Source organism: Erinaceus europaeus, chromosome 10 (assembly GCF_950295315.1).
Source record: "Erinaceus europaeus chromosome 10, mEriEur2.1, whole genome shotgun sequence".
NCBI lineage: Eukaryota > Metazoa > Chordata > Mammalia > Eulipotyphla > Erinaceidae > Erinaceus > Erinaceus europaeus.
In genome coordinates this window covers 18,602,153-18,620,373 of record NC_080171.1, presented here as the reverse complement: position 1 = coordinate 18,620,373, position 18,221 = coordinate 18,602,153, and the positions used below count along the sequence as shown (strand labels likewise).

Here is an 18,221-nt window from a genome sequence, read left to right as displayed (position 1 = left end):
GAAATTGAGAGAGGAGATAGAGAAGGAAAGAGACACTGGCAGCCCTGCTTCACCACTTGTGAAGCTTCCCCCCTGCAGGTGGGGACCAGGGCATTAAGCCAGGTCCTTGGGCACTGTAACATATGCCCTTAATCAGGTGTGCCACCACCTGGCCCCGATACTGTGCATCTCTGCCATGTGCACAACCCAGGTTTGAACCCAGCTCCCATTTTATTGAAAGAAGCTTCAGTGCTATGGTCTTGTTCCCTCTCTGTGTCTCTATCTAAAGAGAAAAATAAGTAAACAAAGAATCAAAGCAGTAAACCCACCTTTGGATTGTGAACCAGGAGGGCTAAAAGTAGGGGGGGGTGCTGGGACAAAGAAGCTAACTGGAAACCTGGCTTAACTCTGCATTCATACACACAACTCCTCCATCTGCTTCTCTACCTCGCAGAGACAGACAGACCTGGACCTCCATTCACCCAACACATACTTACTAAACACCAGTCTTATCCCAGGCACTGTTACACACAGGAGTCAACAAAGTCCCTCATATAGTGGTCTGATTTTAGTTGGGAAAATTATAGTCAGGTGGTGTAAGTAAAATGGAGAAAAATTACTATGGGGGTGTGGGAGTAGATAGCATAATGGTTATGTAAACAGACTCTCATGCCTCAGGCTCCATCAAGTCCCAGGTTCAATCCTCTGTACCACCATAGCTCTGGTAAAAAAAAAAAAAAAAAAAAAAAAAAGGAAGAAAAATTACTATGGGTTGGGAAGAACAGGCAGAGAATGGTGTATTGGTTACCTATAACTATGTAACAAATTATAGTTAAACTTAGCAGCTTAAAATACACTTGTTTCCTCACAATTCTGTGTGCCAGTTGTTGGAGAGTGGTTTAGATGACTGCTTCTGGCTCACTGCCCCTAAGCTTACAGTAAAAACGTTGGCCAGGGTACCAGTCACTGGAAGGCTTGACTGGGGCAGGAGGATCCACTTTTCTGATGGTTCAGTCACAAGGTGGTTGGCAGGAGGCTGTTGTCCCCATGGACCTCCCACAGAATTGTTTAGGTGTCCTCCCTATGAGGCAACTGTTCCCTCCCAGTGATCCAAGCAGGTTAAGACTAAAGAGGTAGCAATGCTTCTTAAAGCCCAGTAGTGGATGTCACACATTGCAACTTCTGGTGGTGTGTGTGTTTTAGCAGAGTACTGCTCAGCTCTGGCTTACGATGGTGTTCCTCACATATTGTTGAAAGTAGAGAAGTGGGAGCCGGACAGTAGCGCAGCGGTTTAAGTGCAGGTGGCGCAAAGCGCAAGGACTGGCATAAGGATCCCGGTTCGAGCCCCCGGCTCCCCACCTGCAGGGGAGTCGCTTCACAGGCGGTGAAGCAGGTCTGTAGGTGTCTGTCTTTCTCTCTCCCTCTCTGTCTTCCCCTCCTCTCTCCATTTCTCTCTGTCCTATCCAACAACGAAGACATCAATAACTACAACAACAATGAAAAACAAGGGCAACAAAAAGGGAAAATAAATAAATATTTAAAAAAAAAGTAGAGAAGTAGAGCAGGGGAGATGGTCTAACACTTATGAAATAAAATTGTCATGTCTGAGCATTCAAGGCCAGAGCTGAGTGAGGTGCAGTGGTCTGGGTAAAAATAAACAAAGGGGGGGGGAACCACAGCAGTAGAGTACATGCTTTGCATGGATGAGACTCTAGGTTCAATCTGAATAACAAGACAGAATCAAAGTAGAACATTATAAGTGGCCAGGCATTATTATTATTATTATTATTATTATTATTATCAGAACACTGTTCAGCTCTGGCTTATGGTGGTGAGGGGGATTGAACCTGGGACTTTGGAGACAGGCATGAGTGCGTAAGTTTCTTTGCATAATCATTATCTCTCCACTCAAATGGCAGAACAATTATGTGGCTTCCATCTTATTAAAAAAAAAAAAAGTATGGGGGCTGGGGAAATAGTATAATGGTTATACAAAACTTTCATTCCTAAGGCTCGGAGGTCTTTTTTTAAAAAATTGTTTTTAGTATTTATTTTATTTTACTTACTTATTTTCCCTTTTTTGTTGCCCTTGTTTTATTGTTGTAGTTACTGATGTCATAGTTGTTGGATAGGACAGAGAGAAATGGAGAGAGGAGGGGAAGACAGAAGGGGAGAGAAAGATAGACACCTGTAGACTTGCTTCACTGCTTGTGAAGTGACTCCCCTGCAGGTGGGGAGCTGGAGGCTCAAACCAGGATTCTTTCACCAGTCCTTGCTCTTCATGCCACATGTGCTTAACCTGCTGCACTACCGCCTGACTCCCAGGTTCTGAGGTCTTATATTCAATCCCCAGCACCACTATAAGCAAAAGCTCAGCACTGCTTTGACCTCTCTCTAAAACAAAGATAAATAAGAGTGGAGTAGATAGCGTAATGGTTATACAAAGAAATTCTCATGTCTTAGGCTCCAAAAGTCCCAGGTTCAATCCCCCATATCATCACAAGCCAGAGCTGAGCAATGCTTTGGTAAAATTAGTTAATTAAAAATATTTTTAAAAAAAGTATGGGAGGGGCTGGGTGGTAGCTCACCCTGTTGGGCTTGAGGACCCCAGTTCAAGCCCCAACCCCCACCTGCAGGGAGGAAGCTTCACAAGTGGTGAAGCAGTGCTGCAGGTATCTCCACATTTAAAAGGAACAGAATTAGCACCTGTTATTTTATTTATATCCATTGCCAAGGATCAAATAGAGGACTATTTGCATGTGCTCTGCTGACCTACCTCCCTGGCTCATTTATTTTGAAAAAAAAAAAAATATATATATATATATACTTTTATTTTCACTTTTGGGGCACATCACTGCTCAACTCTGACTTATGGTGGTACCTGGGATTTAACCTAAGACTTCTGAGTCTTATTATACATTCTATTTTATTTTTCTTATATTTGACAAGACAGAGAGAAACTGGGAGGGAAGGGGAGTTAGAGAGGGAGAGGGAGAGATACCTGCAGCACTGCTTCACCATTTGTGAAACTTTCCTCTGAAAGTGGGGGCCCGGGGCTTGAACCTGGGTCCTTTATCATAGTAACATGCGGGCTCAACTAAGTATACCACCTTTCAGCCCTCCACATTTTCTTTATCCATTCATTGTTGAGGGTATTATGTTAAGTGAAGTAGGTCAGGCAAATATGGTATAACCGACCCACTTTCATGTGGAGCCAAACAGATTGGTGGCAGCCAGATATTGAAGATGTTCACAATCAGAGGCCAGGTGGTGGCAGACCTGGCTTAGTGCACGTTACAGTGCACAAGGACCCGGGTTCAAGCCCCAACCCCCAATTGCAGAGGGAAAGCTTCATGAGTGGTGAAGCAGTGCTGCAGTAGTCTGTCACTCTCCCTCTTCATCCCCGTTCCCTCTGAATTTATCTCTGTCCTATCAAATAAAATAATTAAAATAAAAAAAACATAAAAAATGTTCAAAATATACAAGCTCCTAGCTACAAGGTCAAAAGTTCCGGAGCAGTTATGGTACTACATAAACCTTCTCATGCATAGACGCATCCTGAGTCTCTGTACCACAAGGGACTAATACCATGGCACAGGGGTGAGGAAACTCCACAGACGGTGAAGTGGTGCTGTGGTGAAATAAAAAAGAATGAAAGAGGGCGGGGGAGACAGCATAATGGTTATGCAAACAGACTCTCATGCCTGAGGCTCCAAAGTCCCAGGTTCAATCCCCCGCACCACGTAATCCAGAGCTGAGCAGTGTTCTGGTGTTTCTCTCTGTGTCTCTCTCTCTGCATTTCTCTCAAAAATAAAATAAGTAAAATTAAAAAAAAAAAGAAAAAAAAAAGAATGAGAGTCCATTGGAGGAGTGGGAGAGATAGCACAATGGTTATGCAAACAGACTCTCACGCTTGAGGCTCGAAGTTCCCCCACCATAAGCTAGAGCTGAACTCTGAGGTCTGTTAAAATAAAACAACAACAAGAACAACACACACACACACACACACACACACACACACACACACACTGTCAATTGGAGACAGCCAACCCAGTAGGATATGCACCTTAACATGGCCAAAGTTCCAGCTTCAAGCTCCAGCACTACATGGAAGTTCTTCTTTTTTAAATCTATTTATTTATTGGATAGAGACAGAGAGAAATCGAGATGGAAGGAAGAAGACAGAGGCTAGAGACAGAGAGACACCTGCAGCACTGTTTCACTGTCCTTGAAGCTTCCTCCCCCTGCAAGTGGGGATTGGAGTGTGAACCCGGGTCCTTGCGTGGTGTAATGTGTGTGCTTAACCAGGTGTGGCAGCACCCACCCTCCCCACATGGAAGTTTTAAGTGTGTTTAATACAGGGCCAGAGAAATAACTCATCTGGGGGTTGGGCGGTGGCCCACCTGGTTGAGCACATGTTACAATGTGCAAGGAAGACTATACTTTCAGGGGTCATTTCTATAGTTTGTTACAATGTCCAAGGACCCGGGTTCAAGCCCTTGCTCCCATCTCCCTATCTGCAGGGGAAAAAGCTCTGTGAGTGCTGAAGTTGTGCTGCAGGTGTCTCTCTCTCCCTCTCTACCTCCCCCTACCCTCTTGATTTCTGGCTGTCTCTATCCAATCAATAAAGATAATTTTTAAAAGTTTTAATAAAATTTAAAAGAGATAAATAACTCATCTGATGCTATGGTTCCTGCCCTTTGAAGTCGATTAGGAGTGGTGAAATTGCACATACACATCCCCCCAAAAAAGTGACAGGGGCCGGGCAGTAGTGCAGCCGGTTAAGCACACATGGTGAAAAGTGCCAGGACTGGCGTAGGGATCCTGGTTCAAGCCCCTGGCTCCCCACCTGCAGGGGGTCGCTTCACAGGCTGTGAAGCAGGTCTGCAGGTGTCTATCTTTCTCTCCCCTTCCTCTCCATTTCTGTCCTATCCAATGACAACACTAACAACAACAATAATAACCACAATGATAGACAACAAGAGCAACAAAAGGAGAAAAATGGCTTCCAGGAGCAGTGGATTCATAGTGCAGGCACTGAGCCCAGTAATAACCCTGGAGATGCAAAAAAAAAAAAAAAAAGTGACTGTCAAATGTAAAGTTGAGATAAAAACAACTGGACTTAGTAGCAGAAACCAGGGCAAACTTAAGAGCTATGTTTAAGTAAATAGGGAAAGTAAGGGCAACAGCTAGGGGGCCAGGCAGTGGCACACCTAGGTAAGTGCACACACTACATTGCCCAAGGACCTAGGTTTGAGCCCCTGGTACCGACCTGCAAGGGGAGAGCTTCACAAGTAGTGAAGCAGGGCTATAGGTGTCTGTCTCTTCCCCTCTTCTCTCAATTTCTCTGTCTCTATGTAATAATAAATAAATACATTCAAAAAAAGGGGAAGCAGCCATCTGTAATAGATATAACTTCTGAGTTACACGGTGGGAGAAATCTTTGAAGATTAGACTTTGCAACTGATCAGTGGAAAATTACCAGCAAGAACCTGTAAAAACTAGCATAGTAGCAATGGGGTATCAAATGGCCAACCTACCTGAGCCTCTCAATCATTCAAAGCCAGTTTTAGACTTCTGATGTTTCCACATGGTTGTTACGTATAGTCCTGTATTTTTGTTCATTAGAATGTCAATTTTTAGGAAGCCGGGCGGTAGCGCAGCAGGTTAAGCGCAGGTGGCACAAAGCTCAAAAACAGGTTTAAGAATTCCGGTTCAAGCCCCCGGCTCCCCACCTGCTGGGGAGTTGCTTCACAAGTGGTGAAGCAGGTCTGCAGGTCTCTAGCATTCTCTCCCCCTCCTCTCTCCATTTCTCTCTGAACTATCCAACAACGACAATAATAACTACAACAATTAAAGAAAAAACTAAGGGCAACAAAAGGGAATAAATAAATATATAAAAAAAGAATGTGAATCTTTTTTTTAAATATTTATTTTATTTATTTATTCCCTTTTGTTGCCCTTGTTGTTTTATTGTTGTAGTTATTATTGTTGTTGTCGTTGTTGGATAGGACAGAGAGAAATGGAGAGAGGAGGGGAAGACAGAGAGAGGGAGAGAAAGATAGACACCTGCAGACCTGCTTCACCGCCTGTGAAGCGACTCCCCTGCAGGTGGGGAGCCAGGGGTTCGAACTGGGATCCTTATGCCGGTCCTTGTGCTTTGCGCCACCTGCGCTTAACCCGCTGCGCTACAGCCCGACTCCCGTGAATCTTTAAATACAAATAAATGCAGACCAGGAGGCAACACAATGGATAGAGCACTGGACTCAAGCATAAGGCATCAAGTTTGATTCTGGGGTGGTCCGGGACATGATGCAATGGATAAAGTATTGGACTCTCAAGCACGAGTTCAAGCCCCGGCAGCACATATATCAGAGTGATGCGTGGTTCTTTTTCACTCCTATCTTTCTCATTAATAAATAAAATCTTTTTAAGTTTTATGCTCGGTTTCTCTCAGTAATAAATAAATCCTTTGTAGAATCTTCATAATCAGTCCCTCTCATTTTTAACACAGTGGGTATTCTCTGAGTGGTTTGGGACTTAACCTCAGAGTAGACAGGACTCTGGAAAGAAAACAGAATGGGGTAGCATGTTTCTTCCCACTCAAAAGTGAAGACACACTGCCACCTTGTGGGCATTCAGCACAGGACTTCACAGAATTGCACTGGCAAAGACTCTTCCAGGCTGGGAGTATGGATTGTCCAGTTAAGGCCCATGTCCAGCGGAGAAGCGATTACAGAAGCCAGATCTCTGCGACCTTCTGTGCCCCACAGAGATCTCTGGTCCATAGTCCCAGAGGGAAAAAGAATAGGGAAAATTCCAGTGGAAGGGGTGGGATATGACACTCTGCTGGTGGGAACTGTACCCCTTACCCCAATCTTGTCAATCATTATTAAATCACTAGTAATAAAAAAGCTGAAAAATAAGAAAATACAAAGCACAACTTGGACTGGGGTTGGTGTACTGCATCAAAGTAAGACTCAGGTGGGAGGGAGGGTCCTGGAACATGATGGCAGAGGACCTAGAGGGGGTTGAATTGTTACATGGAAAACTGGGAAATGTGAGACATGTACAAAATACTGTATTTTACTGTTGACTGCAAACCATTAATCCCCCTCAATAACAATAAACCGGGGGGGAAGATGTCACTTTATCCAGTCTCTCAATCTCTCAAAGTGTGGTATTTGATACCAGTGGGTCTTGGTCCTGGGAAACGTCACAATGACTATCAAAATGACTTGTATGCCTGAGGCTCATCCCAGGCACCACCACAAGCCAGAGATGAGTCGTGCTCAGAGGAAAAGAAAAAGAACAAAATAACACCATCACAAGCCAGAGCTGAGCAGTGTTCTGGTAAAAATAAAGTCACTGTCTTATAAACTGAAGCACACAGTAAGGAGAGGCCTTCATGTGTGCCCTGCCCCAGGTGTTAGCAGTTTCTCTTGCTTCTCAGACGCACAAAGAAATGCAACTGTCCAACAGGTCTTTTTATTAATAGAGACAGACAGATGGGCAGAGAACGCAGCAGGGGCAGTGTCTAGAAGCTGTTGGACACACATATGCAAAAATGGCCTTCTCTAGGCCAGGGATGGTCCCTTGGACCTAAGCCCCCCTCTCCATGTCTCCCCTGTGGTAAACCCTGGGCCGATGCCAATCTCCCCATCATATCCCTCAGGGAGCAGTGGGGGTCTTTCAGAACATAAACTTTTGTCCTCCCATCTCAGCATTCTTCACATTCTGGTTCCCCAGACAACCTGATTGCTGAGAGGGCAGGGCACAAGCCACCAGGGTACTTGCATAGCAGGGGAACAGAATGGGGGTAAGGCATGTGGTGAGGCCAGGGAGAGGAAGGGGAATGGTATCACAGCTGCAGGTGAAGGGGGTCTCCAAGGGCAGCTCTTCTTCCCCCTCACTCCCCTTTTGGAACTGGGTTGAGGGGACAGACCCAGGCAAGAGTGTAATACCCTTCTCCCTAACTCCAAAGCCCTGACTGAAGGCAGGGAAACTCTGGAAAAGGCCTGAGTTCATGAGTCAAGCTTGTGGCCTATGTGTTTGAACATGACTGGTTCCCTTGGTATAGCTGGGGTTCCCTCTCTGGATGGGTGTGAATGCATGATGCTATCTTACACATGGGATTCAGTCTCTTAACTGTGTGTCCCCTACATCCCCAATGGTCACTGTGTTTGGTTGTGTAAGCTTGCAGGTTCCTACTAGTACACCAGGGACTCTGCGTGTTTTAACTATGTTTCCGTTTCTCATAAGGACTCCAGCCAATGGATGTGTGCGGGCCTGCCCGCTCTGTCCACCCACAGGTCCTCCTTTCGCCCGGCTGGTCAGGGGTCCTGGCCGAAGAGGTAGGTGGTGAGCTCCAGCCGGAGGCCCCGGGCATAGGCGCGGATAGTGTAGAAGAGAGTGAGGAAGTCCTGGGTGCTGAAGACGGTGTCAGCCAGCGCGAAGGCCAGGGTAGATGGGATGACACCTCGGCCGTACTCCACCATCCAAGTGTTTGGTCCCCACTCCACGGCGGCTGCCTCACCAGGCCCGTGCACCACGGTCTCTCCTGGGGACAGGGAGCACCTGCATGAGAATCCTAGCTCTTCCCTGTCCTCCCACTGCTGCCACCACCCTGGTCCATGGGCTGTCTAGGAGTAAGAAGTAGAGAAGGAATTTCAGAAGTAAAAGCCTTACCTCACTTGCCCAGTCTCCTATCTGGAGGACTAAGAGGTAAGATAAGCACTCCTAAATTTTTTCTATGGCATCACCTGGGTCATGTCCTTTTTTTTAAAATTTTTTTTTTCCTCCATGGTTATTGCTGGGCTTAGTGCCTGCACCATGAAATCACCACTCCTGGAGGCCATTTCTCCCCCTTTTGTTGCCCTTGTTGTTGTAGCCTCGTTGTGGTTATTATTATTGCCATTGTTGATGTTGTTCGTTGTTGGATAGGACAGAGAGAAATGGAGATGGGGAAGACAGAGAGGGGGAGAGAAAGACAGACACCTGCAGACCTGCTTCACCGCCTGTGAAGCGACTCCCCTGCAGGTGGGGAGCCAGGGGCTTGAACCGGGATCCTTACGCCGGTCTTTGTGCCACATGGGCTTAACCTACTGTACCACCGCCCAACCGGGGAAAACAAGGACAAGGGTCACCTCACCTGACAATTTCTGAGAGCCACAGAAGCCTGCATTCCCAAGCCTCAGTCATGTAAATTTAGCTAAACTTAAATGGTCCTAAAATTTGTGAAGCATTCTAAGAAATGTAGCTGTTAAATCAGAATGCCTGGGGGCTGGTGTGATAGCTTACCTGGCTTGTTTTGCACAGGACTCAGGTTTGATGCCCCCGATACACACACACACACACACACACACACACACACACACACACACACACACACACACTGCATGGAGGAGTTACTGCACAAAAAGGAAGCTCTGTGGTCTCTTCCAGTTTCTAACTAGAAAAGGTGGCCAGGAGCAGTGGAATGGTACACGTGCAAGGAAATACATACTGAATGAAAACAAACTTTGTGATGCTTTTACTCTGTGAAAACACTGAGTTATCAGAGGCCGGGAGAGAGGGAATGGGTAGTTTCGTTTGGTGCAAGGGCATAAGAATTTTTGTGGTGGGTGCAGTGAGTTGTACACACCTATCTATAGGTGTGAAGCTATGCTCTTGAAATTTATAATATTGTAACCAATGGCAAGTCAAAAAAAGAAATAGAAATGATAGCACCTATCATATTGGAGATATCATATTGGAGATACTGATAACTGACTTGGAAGGCCAAATCTTTATTTTCTAGCAATTGTCTGCCTTTGCCTACGAATATGAGAGCATTTCTTACTATTCACCTGTCTCTCCAGTAACTGTTAGAATAATGGACGGAGGCAACAGTCATGTGGCAGATAAAGATCTGATGTGGCTAACAGAAAGTTGTGTTTAGACACAGAAAAAGCAATCAGGACCTTTGCCCTGATTCAAGCAACCACCTGAGGCTTGGGGGATGGGGATGGGAGACACTAGAGGAATCAGGGATGGAATCCACCCCCCCCCTTCCATGCCATGATCCCCTCTCCCACAGGTGGAGACCCACCTGGGTAGAACACCTCGCCCTTGGTAGTGCCCTCTCTCCACTGGTGGAAGGTGCCGGAGATGATGGTGTCAGAGATCTCAGCCCAATAGCGCCCTGAGAGACAACAAGATGGATCTGGATTATCGGGGTGTGGGTGCCGACCGAACATCACAAGGGAGGTCACGGCGGGGCCCTGGCACAGCCCTGGCCTCCCTGTCCGGCCCGCCGCCAGCACTGACCCGAGTGGCCGCCGGAGCCCAGGGCGGTGCCGAAGAGCAGCACGTACTCGGACAGCGAGGCGTGCAGCAGGCACATGGCGCCCATCCAGCCCCCCGCGTTCACGAACACCCACTGCAGCTCCTCGTCCGGCAGCACGTGGCCCGGGTGCAGCCGCCGCAGCTCCACGATCAGCCGCGAGAAGGCCAGCTCGTGGTCCAGTCCTGGGGTGGGTGGGGTGGGGTTGCAACAGAGTGAGAGCCGGCATGGGGGGGGCGACACCACCACGAACCCCGGCCTCCGCCCCGGCCTCGCCCGGCTCACCCGCGTACTGCCGCGCCAGCTGCGCGATCTCTTCGTGCTGGAAGACGAAGCTCTGCGAGCCCAACCACAGCCAGACCGCCTGGGCCAGCACGGCCGCGGCGGCCAGAAGCAGCGCGGTCCACACCCACCGCCGGCCCATGGCCCACTGCATCCCGGCGGGCGGCCTGGCACAGCGAGACGGAGCAGGGAAGCCCCGGGGGGACTCAGGCTGCTTCCCAGCCTGCGGCGCCCGCACAGACCCCACTGCCGGTTCCCCCGCCACCGCCGTGGAACCGGCTCAGCCCGGCCAATCAGAACGGCCCGCGCGCCGCGGCACCGCCCACTCAGGCAGAACCATTTTCTCGCGGGAAGTGGGGAGTGCGAATGGGGTGGGGCGGCGCCGCGCGCGCGGGAGGTGAGGGGCGGGGCCAGGTCCTCCAGGCAGCCGGCTTTAGGACCTGCAGGCGGGGGGTGTCTCCTGCATAGGGTCGGGTGGCGGTGAGACTCTGGAATAATTACCTCGTCTGGGATTTTTGACAGGTCAAGCTGTAAAGCTTGGAAACTCGTGCTCCTTTTGCAAGCCCAGAAGGTGGGCGGAGGCACTGCAGCCTGGGAGCATTTCAGAAAAATGTCTGGAGGTTGGGACTCCTAAGCAATGTCATTTTTTTTTTTTTTGGTAATCTTTATTTACTTATTGAATAGAGACATCCAGAAATTGAGAGGAAGGAGGAGATAAAGGGAGAGAGACAGAGAGACACCTGCAACGCTGCTTCACCAATTATGAGGCTTTCCCCCTGCAGGTGGGGACTGGGGGATTGAACCCTGGTCCTTGTGTATTGTAACATGTGCGCTCAACCAGGTGCGCCACCCCCGCGCTGCTCTTTCTTAAAGACATTGCTTAAGGGGTCGGGGCTGACGCACCTGGTTGAACACGCATGTTAAAATGAGCAAGAACCCAGGTTCGAGCCCCCAGCCCCCACCTGTAGGAGAAAAGTTTTGCAAGCGGTGAAGCAGTGCTGCAGGTGTCTCTCTGTCTCTCTCCCTCTATCTCCTCCTTCCTCTCAATTTCTGGCTCTATCTATCCAAATATAAATAAAGATAATAAAAAATGTTTCAAAAAAGTTATTCCATGGAATGCTACTCGGCAATCAGAAAAGATGATACTGTTCTTTAGGACTAAATAGACGGAAGTGGAGGTGATTATGCTTAGCAAAAGGAGTAAAGAAGTGAAAGACGGGGGTGGGGGGGTGGTTCATACGGTAGCTCTATGGGTTAAGCGCCGGTGGCTCGAAGCGGAAGAATCCCAGTTCGAGCCCTCGGCTCCCACTTGTAGGGGAGTCCCTTCACAGGCGGTGAAGAAGGTCTGCAGGTATCTATCCCTGTGTCTTCCCCTCCTCTCTCCATTTCTTTCTCTGTCCTATCCAACAATGACGACATCAATAATAATAATTACAACAACAATTTAAAAAAACAAGGGCAACAAAAGGGGGGGAGAGCAAATTTAAAAAAATCGAAGTGAAAGACGGGCGGGGGGAAGCAAATTAAAAAAAAAGTGGAAGACAACTTCAGGATGGTTTCACTCGTGAAATCTAGAGCACTGAAGCACATGAACTTTAAAAAAACAAAACAAGGGACCAGGTGGTGGCACAACTGGTTAAGTGCATATGTTACCATGTATATTGACCCCGGTTCAAGCCCCTGATTCCCATCTGTAACAGAAAATCTTCACAAATGGTGAAGCAATGCTGTAGGTGTCTCTCTGTCTCTCCCTCTCTATCTCTCCTTCCCTCTAGAGTTCTCTCTGTCTCTATCCAATAAAATACAGGTCTCTCCTGTATAAAAACAAACAAAAGGGCAATAAAAGGGAATAAATAAATATTAAAAAGATAGAAACAAACAAAATGCAGAAGTAAATAAACTGCCTTTAAGACTTTTTGAGAACTATGGTGGTTATCATTAGGAGGGTGAGGACACAAAGCTTTAGTGATGTAGAGCTGTATTACTATTAATCACAAATTTTTAAAACAACTTTAAAAAAATGGAGTTGGCAGGAAAGATAGCATAATGGCTATGCAAACAACTTTTAAAAAATATTTATTTATTCCCTTTTGTCCTTGTAGTTATTATTGTTGCTATTAATGATGTCATTGTTGTTGATATCGTTGTTGGATAGGACAGAGAGAAATGGAGAGTGGAGGGGAAGACAGAGAGGGGGAGAGAAAGATAGACACCTGCAGACCTGCTTCACTGCTTGTGAAGCGACTCTCCTGCAGGACTCCTATGCAGGTCCTTGCGCTATGCTCCATGTGCTCTTAACGCTATTCTACTGCCTGACTCCCGCAAACAACTTTTTTTTTTTACTTCTATCTTTTTTTTTTTTTTTTTTTTTTTTTTTTTTAACCAGAGCACTGTTAAGCTCTGGCTTATGGTGGTGCAGGGGGATTGAGCCTGGGACTTTGGAGCCTCAGGCATGAGAGCTGTTTGCATAACCATTATACTATCTACCCTCCGCCCATGTGATCTAACCCGCTATGCTACTGCCTGACACCCGCAAACAACTTTTATGCCTGGGGCTGGTTCTATCTACTGTGTCATCTACTGTGTCACCTCCTGGACCACTTTTTTTTTTTTTTTTTTTTACTAGAGCATTGTTCAGCTCTGGTTTATGGTGGTGCAGGGGATTGAACCTGGGACTTTGGAGCCTCAGGCATGAGAGTCTGTTTGCATAACCTGTATGCTCTCTACCCTTAGTCCCTAAGTGTATTTATTTATTTATTTATTTGGTAGATAGGAGGAGAGAGAGAGAAAGAACCAAACATTCATTTTGGTACATGAGCTGCTGGGGATTGAACTCAGGACCTCATGCTTGAGAGTCCAAGGCTTTATCCACTGCACCACCTCCCAGACCATGGCCACTAAGTGGTTTTTGAACTCTTTAGTGTGTAACTAAATCAATTAGGAGAGAGAAAGAAATAGATATGAGACAGTGGACCTGCAAAATATAATAATTCACTTGGATCATGTTCTACTTTTCATGTGCTGGACCTAAGTTAGAGCTGAAGGAATTTTCAATGCTGTGATTTCTTTTATTTTTATTTTATTTACCAGAGCACTGCTCGGCTCTGGCTTGTGGTGGTGTGCGGGATTGAACCTGGGACTTCAGAGCAAGAGAGTCTCTTTGCATAAACATTATACTGTCAGCCCGCACCCAGTGCTATGATTTCTTTCCCTCTCTGCTTCCTGCCTCTAGAGAGAGGAAGAGAGAGAAGAGAGAGGCAAATGGCTCAACTGGTAGAGCACGGGACTTGTATGCCTGAGACTGCCATTTGATCCTCAGTACCTCCTGTCCCTGGAGTCACGCTCTAGTTTCTTTTCTTAATTTTTTTTAAAAAAAATTTAAATCTTTATTTATTTATTGGATAAAGACAGCCAGAACTTGAGAGGGAAGGGGGCAATAGAGAAGGCGAGAGACAGAGAGACACCTGCAGCCCTGCTTCACCAAAGCAAAGCTTTCACCATGCAGGTGGGGACTGGTGGCTTGAACCCGGGTCCTTGGGCATTTTAATATGGGCACTCAACCAGATGTGCCACCGCCCGGCCCCACAACTCTAGTTTCTTTCTCTCCCTCTCATTCTTACACTGTTTCATATGAGCTATCTCTCATATGCATAAATAAAATAAATCTTAAATTAGAAATAAGAATGGGATTCCAGCCAAAGACATACTCCTAGAATCAGGGCACCCCAGGTAGAGACAGTATGGGGACATCAAGATGGGGAAGCCTGCAATTCTTTATTCTGAAGCACAAAAAGTGAACTAAGGGTCTTTTATTTTATTTATCTTAGAACACTGGGGTGTTGTTTGCCTTTTAAATTTAAAATGTATTTCTTTCTCATGAGATAGGCCAAAGGATTGTTTGACTCCACTATATAGCGATAACCTAGATAGAATCTGGGACCTTGAGGGTCTCAGGCATGAAAGTTTAGTGTGTGATTTCTTTCCCCAGGCCTTAGGAGGCCCTTTAAACCAGCTGAGGATTTTTAGAAGGGGAGTATTGGATTAGACTTTATCACGGAGTGAGATTGGGCTACAGAGTTAGTGGGTTGAAGATGAGAGCTAGGTAAACTATGACTATGATCCAGGAAGAGAGGGAGTCTATGTCTATGGAGATGAAACCTAGAAATGAACTTGAGAAATACTCTGGACATTAGGTTGGTGGGAATTGATTTCCTTTTCCTGGAAGTTTTTTCTCTCCATCCTAACTTGCCATCCTTCCAAAACTTCCCCTTAACATGTCTCATGGGTAGTTGAGTGTCCAGATCCGGTGCTCAGAGCTGGCCTAGAGATAGAGCTAGGCACAGTGATTCTATCCCACAACAGATATTTTTGTTTCGCCACTGGGGACATGGCCATGAACAGAACAAGCATGGCCCCACCCCAATTTAGAGATCTCACTGGGGAGCCTACAGGAAAGGTGGTAATTAAAATTCAAGCAACAGATAAAATGTCACTGGGATGGAGAACTGAGTAAGAGATAGCCAGCCAGCTCAGGAGTGGCACAGAAGTCACAGTCAATGCCAAAACATGTTTTCCCTTTTGTTACCCTGGTTGTTTTATTGTTGTAGATATTGATGTCATCATTGTTGGATAGGACAAAGAGAAATGGAGAGAGGAGGGGAAGACAGAGAGGGTGAGAGAAAGATAGACACCTGCAGACCTGCTTCACCACTTGTGAAGTGACCTCCCTACAGGTGGAAAGCTGGGGGCTCAAACGGGAATCCTCACGCCAGTCCTTGTGCATTGTGCCATATGCGCTTAACCCGCTGTGCTACTGCCCGACTCCCTTGTTTTATTTATTTATTCCCTTTTGACACTTGTTGTTTTATTGTTGTTGCTGGGTAAGACAGAGAGAAATGGAGAGAGGAGGGGAAGACAGAGAGGGAGAGAAAGATAGACACCTGCAGAGCTTCTCTGTTTTTATCTGTTTGTTTTTTCCCCCTTCAAAATACCCTATATCCTTAAGAGTGTCTGTGATTCCAGAAAGGGGACAATGGGGGTCACAGCCATCTTTTTAAAGATATTATACCAGACGTCAGACCTCTTGAATTTTGAAGAAAAAAGCCCGGGGAAGTGGTATTTCATCCAATCTCCTCTCCCCCAAAAAAGTGATCTGGGGAAGACAGGGAAAGGAAGTGTTGGGAGATGTCCCTGAGGGAGGAGGAGATGGTATGACCCAGTGAAGGGTACTGAAGCAATGACTTATTATTAATATTATTTTAATTTTTAATTAATTTTTTATTGTTGCCATTGCTGTTGTTGTTGCTGGATAGGACAGAAAGAAATTGAGAGAGGAGGGGAAGACAAAGATAGACACCTGCAGACCTGCTTCACCACTTGTGAAGCGACCCCCCTGCAGGTGGGGAGCCGCCGGTTGGAACCGGGATCCTTATGCCGGTCCTTGGGATTCCCACCATGTGAGCTTAACCCATTGTACTTCTGCCCGGCTCCCAACTTAATACTATTTTAAAACATTGTATTTTAAAATTGTATTTATTTATTATTGGATAGAGACAGCCAGAATTTGAGAGGGGAAGGGGTTATAGAGAGGGAGAGAGAGAGAGAGACACCTGCAATACTGCTTCACTTCACACTTGTGAAGCTTTGTTTCTGCAGGTGGGGACAGGGCTTGAACCTGTGTCCTTGCTCTTGGTTACATGTGCGCTTAACCAAGTGCGCCACCACGTGGCCCCTTATTTTAAAATTTAGTTACTATTTTGCTACTAGGTTTATCACTGAGGCTTGGTACCTATACCACAAATCCACTGTTCCCAGAGGCCTTTTTGTTTTGTTTTGTTTTTTCACTTATGATAAAGACAGAGAAAAACAGAGTAAAGAGAGAGAGAGAGAGACCTGCAGCCTACTCCAGCACTTGTGAAGCATCCCTCCGCAGGTGGGGACTAGAGGTTCTTGCATATGCTAACTTGTTCCAGCTACCAGAGCACAATGGTGTTCTTGAGAAAATCAGACTGCCTCCAAAATCCAGCCACTCAAATTGTAAATACAATAAAGAGAATGGAATAATAGATCTTCTATCCTCCAGACATCATGACCAGCTTATGAGACAAGTAAAAGTGAGTTTCTCAGCTCCCCATCTTTGCCTCTTTCTAGTTGCCTCTTCTGGTTTCAGTGGGGACCTTAGGGCAGAGATCAGGTAAGTGACCAATGACCTAGTTTTTTTTTTGTTTTTTTTTCTCCAGGGTTATTGCTGGGGCTTGGCGCCTGCACTGCTCCTGGAGGCCATTTTTTCCACTTTGTTGCCCTTGTTGTTGTCATTATTGCTATTGTTGCCATTGATGTTTCTGTTGTTGGATAGGACTGAGAGAAATAGAGAGAGGAGGGGAGGCAAAGAGGGGGAGAGAAAAATAGATACCTGCAGACCTGTTTCACTGCTTGTGAAACGACCCTGCTGGAGGTGGGGAGCTGGGGGCTCAAACTGGGATCCTTATACTGGTCCTTGCGCTTGGCGCTATGTGTGCTTAACCTGCTGAGCTATCACTTTTTTTTTTTTTTTTAACATCTCTGGCTTATGGTGGTGAAGGGGATTGAACCTGAGATTTTGGAGCCTGAGGCATGACAGTCTCTTTGCATAACCATTATGCTATCTACTGCCCCCAATGACCTAGTTATTGCAGCCAAGCTGACTTGAGGCTAGTGCCTCCCCACTACTGTCCAGCTCTTAGCTCATTAGCTCACTGCGTTTCTGTCTCAAGTCTTTTTATTTAAAATATATTTATTTATTTATTCCCTTTTTGCTGCCTTTGTTGTTTTATTGTTGTAGTTATTATTGTTGTCTGTCTTCGTTGTTGGATAGGATGGAGAGAAATGGAGAGAGGAGGGGAAGACAGAGAGGGGGAGAGAAAGAGAGACACCAGCAGACCTGCTTCACCACTTGTGAAGTGACTCCCCTGCAGGTGGGGAACCTAGGGCTTGAACCCTGGTTCTTGTGCTTTGAGCCACGTGCGCTTAACCCACTGCGCTACCGCCAGACTCCCTCTGTCTCAAGTCTTACTGAAGCCTCAGAGGCATTTCGGAGCAGTGGGAAAAATCCTAAATATCTGAGTCCAAGTCTTTGTTTGGTCACACATCCTAGGGTAATCTTATTTTCTTTTCTTTTTTTTTTCTAATTAATTATTTATTCCCTTTGTTGCCCTTGTTTTATTGTTGTAGTTATTATTGTTGTTGTTATTGATGTTGTCTTTGTTGGATAGGACAGAGAGAAATAGAGAGAGGAGGGGAAGACAGAGAGGGGGAGAGAAAGATAGACATCTGCAGACCTGCTTCACTGCTTGTGAAGTGACTCCTCTGCAAGTGGGGAGCTTGGGGCTCGAACCGAAATCTTTACACTGGTCTTTGCACTTTGCACCACCTGCGCTTAACCCGCTGTGCTACTGCAAACGCTAGAAGAAGAACTGCCTGACTCCCCCTGGGACGATCTTGAGACATTTGTTCTCCACTGTCAAATGGGAAGGAAGTTTAGACAGGGAGAGAGAGGCAGAGACAACAGAGCACCATCTTTCCATTTGTGGAGCTTCCTCCAGTGCTGTGGCATATTCATGTAGCACAGAGACTACAACCCAGTGAACTACCTAGCTAG

General features: G+C 46.4%; 1 protein-coding gene and 1 long non-coding RNA gene across 4 annotated transcripts in view; both read right to left on the bottom strand.

Annotated features, from left to right (window-relative positions):
- Nucleotides 1–5,896: 5,896 nt before the first annotated feature.
- Nucleotides 5,897–18,221, bottom strand: part of LOC132540843 (uncharacterized) — a 207,079-nt gene continuing 194,754 nt past the window's right edge. Inside the window, exon 2 of the long non-coding RNA XR_009551969.1 lies at nucleotides 5,897–6,111. This is a non-coding gene — a long non-coding RNA (uncharacterized LOC132540843). The remainder of the gene's footprint in view (nucleotides 6,112–18,221) is intronic.
- Nucleotides 7,449–10,867, bottom strand: SIGMAR1 (sigma non-opioid intracellular receptor 1). Of its 3 annotated transcripts, none has more exons than XM_016188017.2 (4): nucleotides 10,589–10,867; nucleotides 10,288–10,488; nucleotides 10,070–10,162; nucleotides 7,449–8,409 (listed from the first exon to the last, which is right to left on the bottom strand). In XM_016188017.2, the coding sequence occupies exons 1-4, from the start codon at nucleotides 10,737–10,739 to the stop codon at nucleotides 8,216–8,218; spliced, it is 639 nt and encodes a 212-aa protein (XP_016043503.1). In that variant the 5' UTR covers nucleotides 10,740–10,867; the 3' UTR covers nucleotides 7,449–8,215. The 3 variants fall into 3 exon arrangements, with proteins under 3 accessions (XP_016043503.1, XP_007522900.1, XP_007522902.1); XM_007522838.3 differs by having other exon boundaries at nucleotides 7,449–8,539; nucleotides 10,589–10,861; XM_007522840.3 differs by lacking the exon at nucleotides 10,070–10,162 and having other exon boundaries at nucleotides 7,449–8,539.